Genomic DNA, 1,125 nt, shown 5'->3' on the forward strand with positions numbered 1-1,125 from the left:
TCCAAAGAGGCTGCAAAGGCAATTCCTGATAAAAAAGCAATGTTTTTGTGTCTGAATCCACCCAGCTTTTTCCCTTTGAGTGCTCCAGCCGGGCTGGGCAAACGCAGCCGAGGGCAGGCACCGACCCTGCTTCCAAACCCTTGAACAGGCACAAACTCACGGGCTCCATCTGACTGCAGCTGGGAGCATCAATTACCCTTTGAGCTCAAGAGGAGAGGGTGTCGAGTCCAAATTTGCAGGAATAATTGATGATTTGGGGGTGCTTTCATTTTTTTCCTGCCCACCTTAACATAACCAGCTCCCAGAGGTCGGTACCCTCAGACTCATCTCCAGAGCAGCCCCTCTTGACAAATCTCACGTCGCTCCCCAAAGATCAGTCACACCGCCAAGGTCAGAGCCAGGGCCGGAGGCAGTGACCAGCTCTCCATCTCCTCTCTCCTCGCAGAGTTCTCCATCAGCAGCTTCTGCACCGTGGTGGACGTCATGAACTACTCCAGGCTCCAGGTCCTGCGGCTCGATGGGAACGAGATCAAGCGAAACGCCGTGCCGCCCGACGCCCCGCTGTGCCTGCGGCGTGCCACCATCATCGAGATCTAGCCCGGCCCCCTCCTCATCCTCAGGACTTGGCTTCCCCGTTCCTGGGGAGACACTCACTCCCATTTTATGCAGCTTGACAGTTTGACTTGGCTTCCACAATAGTGCAATAAGGGTACTCCAACACCAGCCCACGCGGGTGGGCAGGAGCCATTCTTCCCCAAACGCTCCCTCTTCCCAACTCTCCGGCTACGCAGGATGGGACCAGTCCCAGCACCGTTTCCCCTCTGACCCCACCACAGCCACCCCCCAAAGTGCTGCACCCCCATTCACCTTCTCCCCTGGTTTGGGTGGGATGCAGCGGGGATGGGGGAGAGCTCATCCCACCTCCAAAACACGGCACTGAGCATCTGACCCCAGCGGGGAAGGGTTCGGGTCCTGCAGAACCAGCAGATCTAAAGCCACCCACCCTGGGCCGGGTGTCTGCGGTCACTGGGAGCAGCATCCAGGAGGTTGGGAGCTGCATGATTAAAGGGTTAAAGATATCCTGGCTGCCAGCATCCCTCCTTCTAGGATGGCGAAGAGCAAATC

The 1,125-nt window shown here is 57.6% G+C and overlaps 1 protein-coding gene across 1 annotated transcript in view; it reads left to right on the forward strand.

Annotated features, from left to right (window-relative positions):
- The window catches only part of FMOD (fibromodulin), a 5,733-nt gene extending 5,074 nt beyond the window's left edge, over window positions 1-659 (forward strand). The window contains exon 3 of the mRNA XM_009700928.1: window positions 446-659. Coding sequence (XP_009699230.1) covers window positions 446-597 — 152 coding nt within the window. The 3' untranslated portion in view covers window positions 598-659. The remainder of the gene's footprint in view (window positions 1-445) is intronic.
- Window positions 660-1,125: the final 466 nt, after the last annotated feature.

This window comes from Cariama cristata, unplaced genomic scaffold (genome assembly GCF_000690535.1).
Source record: "Cariama cristata isolate BGI_N322 unplaced genomic scaffold, ASM69053v1 scaffold30735, whole genome shotgun sequence".
NCBI lineage: Eukaryota > Metazoa > Chordata > Aves > Cariamiformes > Cariamidae > Cariama > Cariama cristata.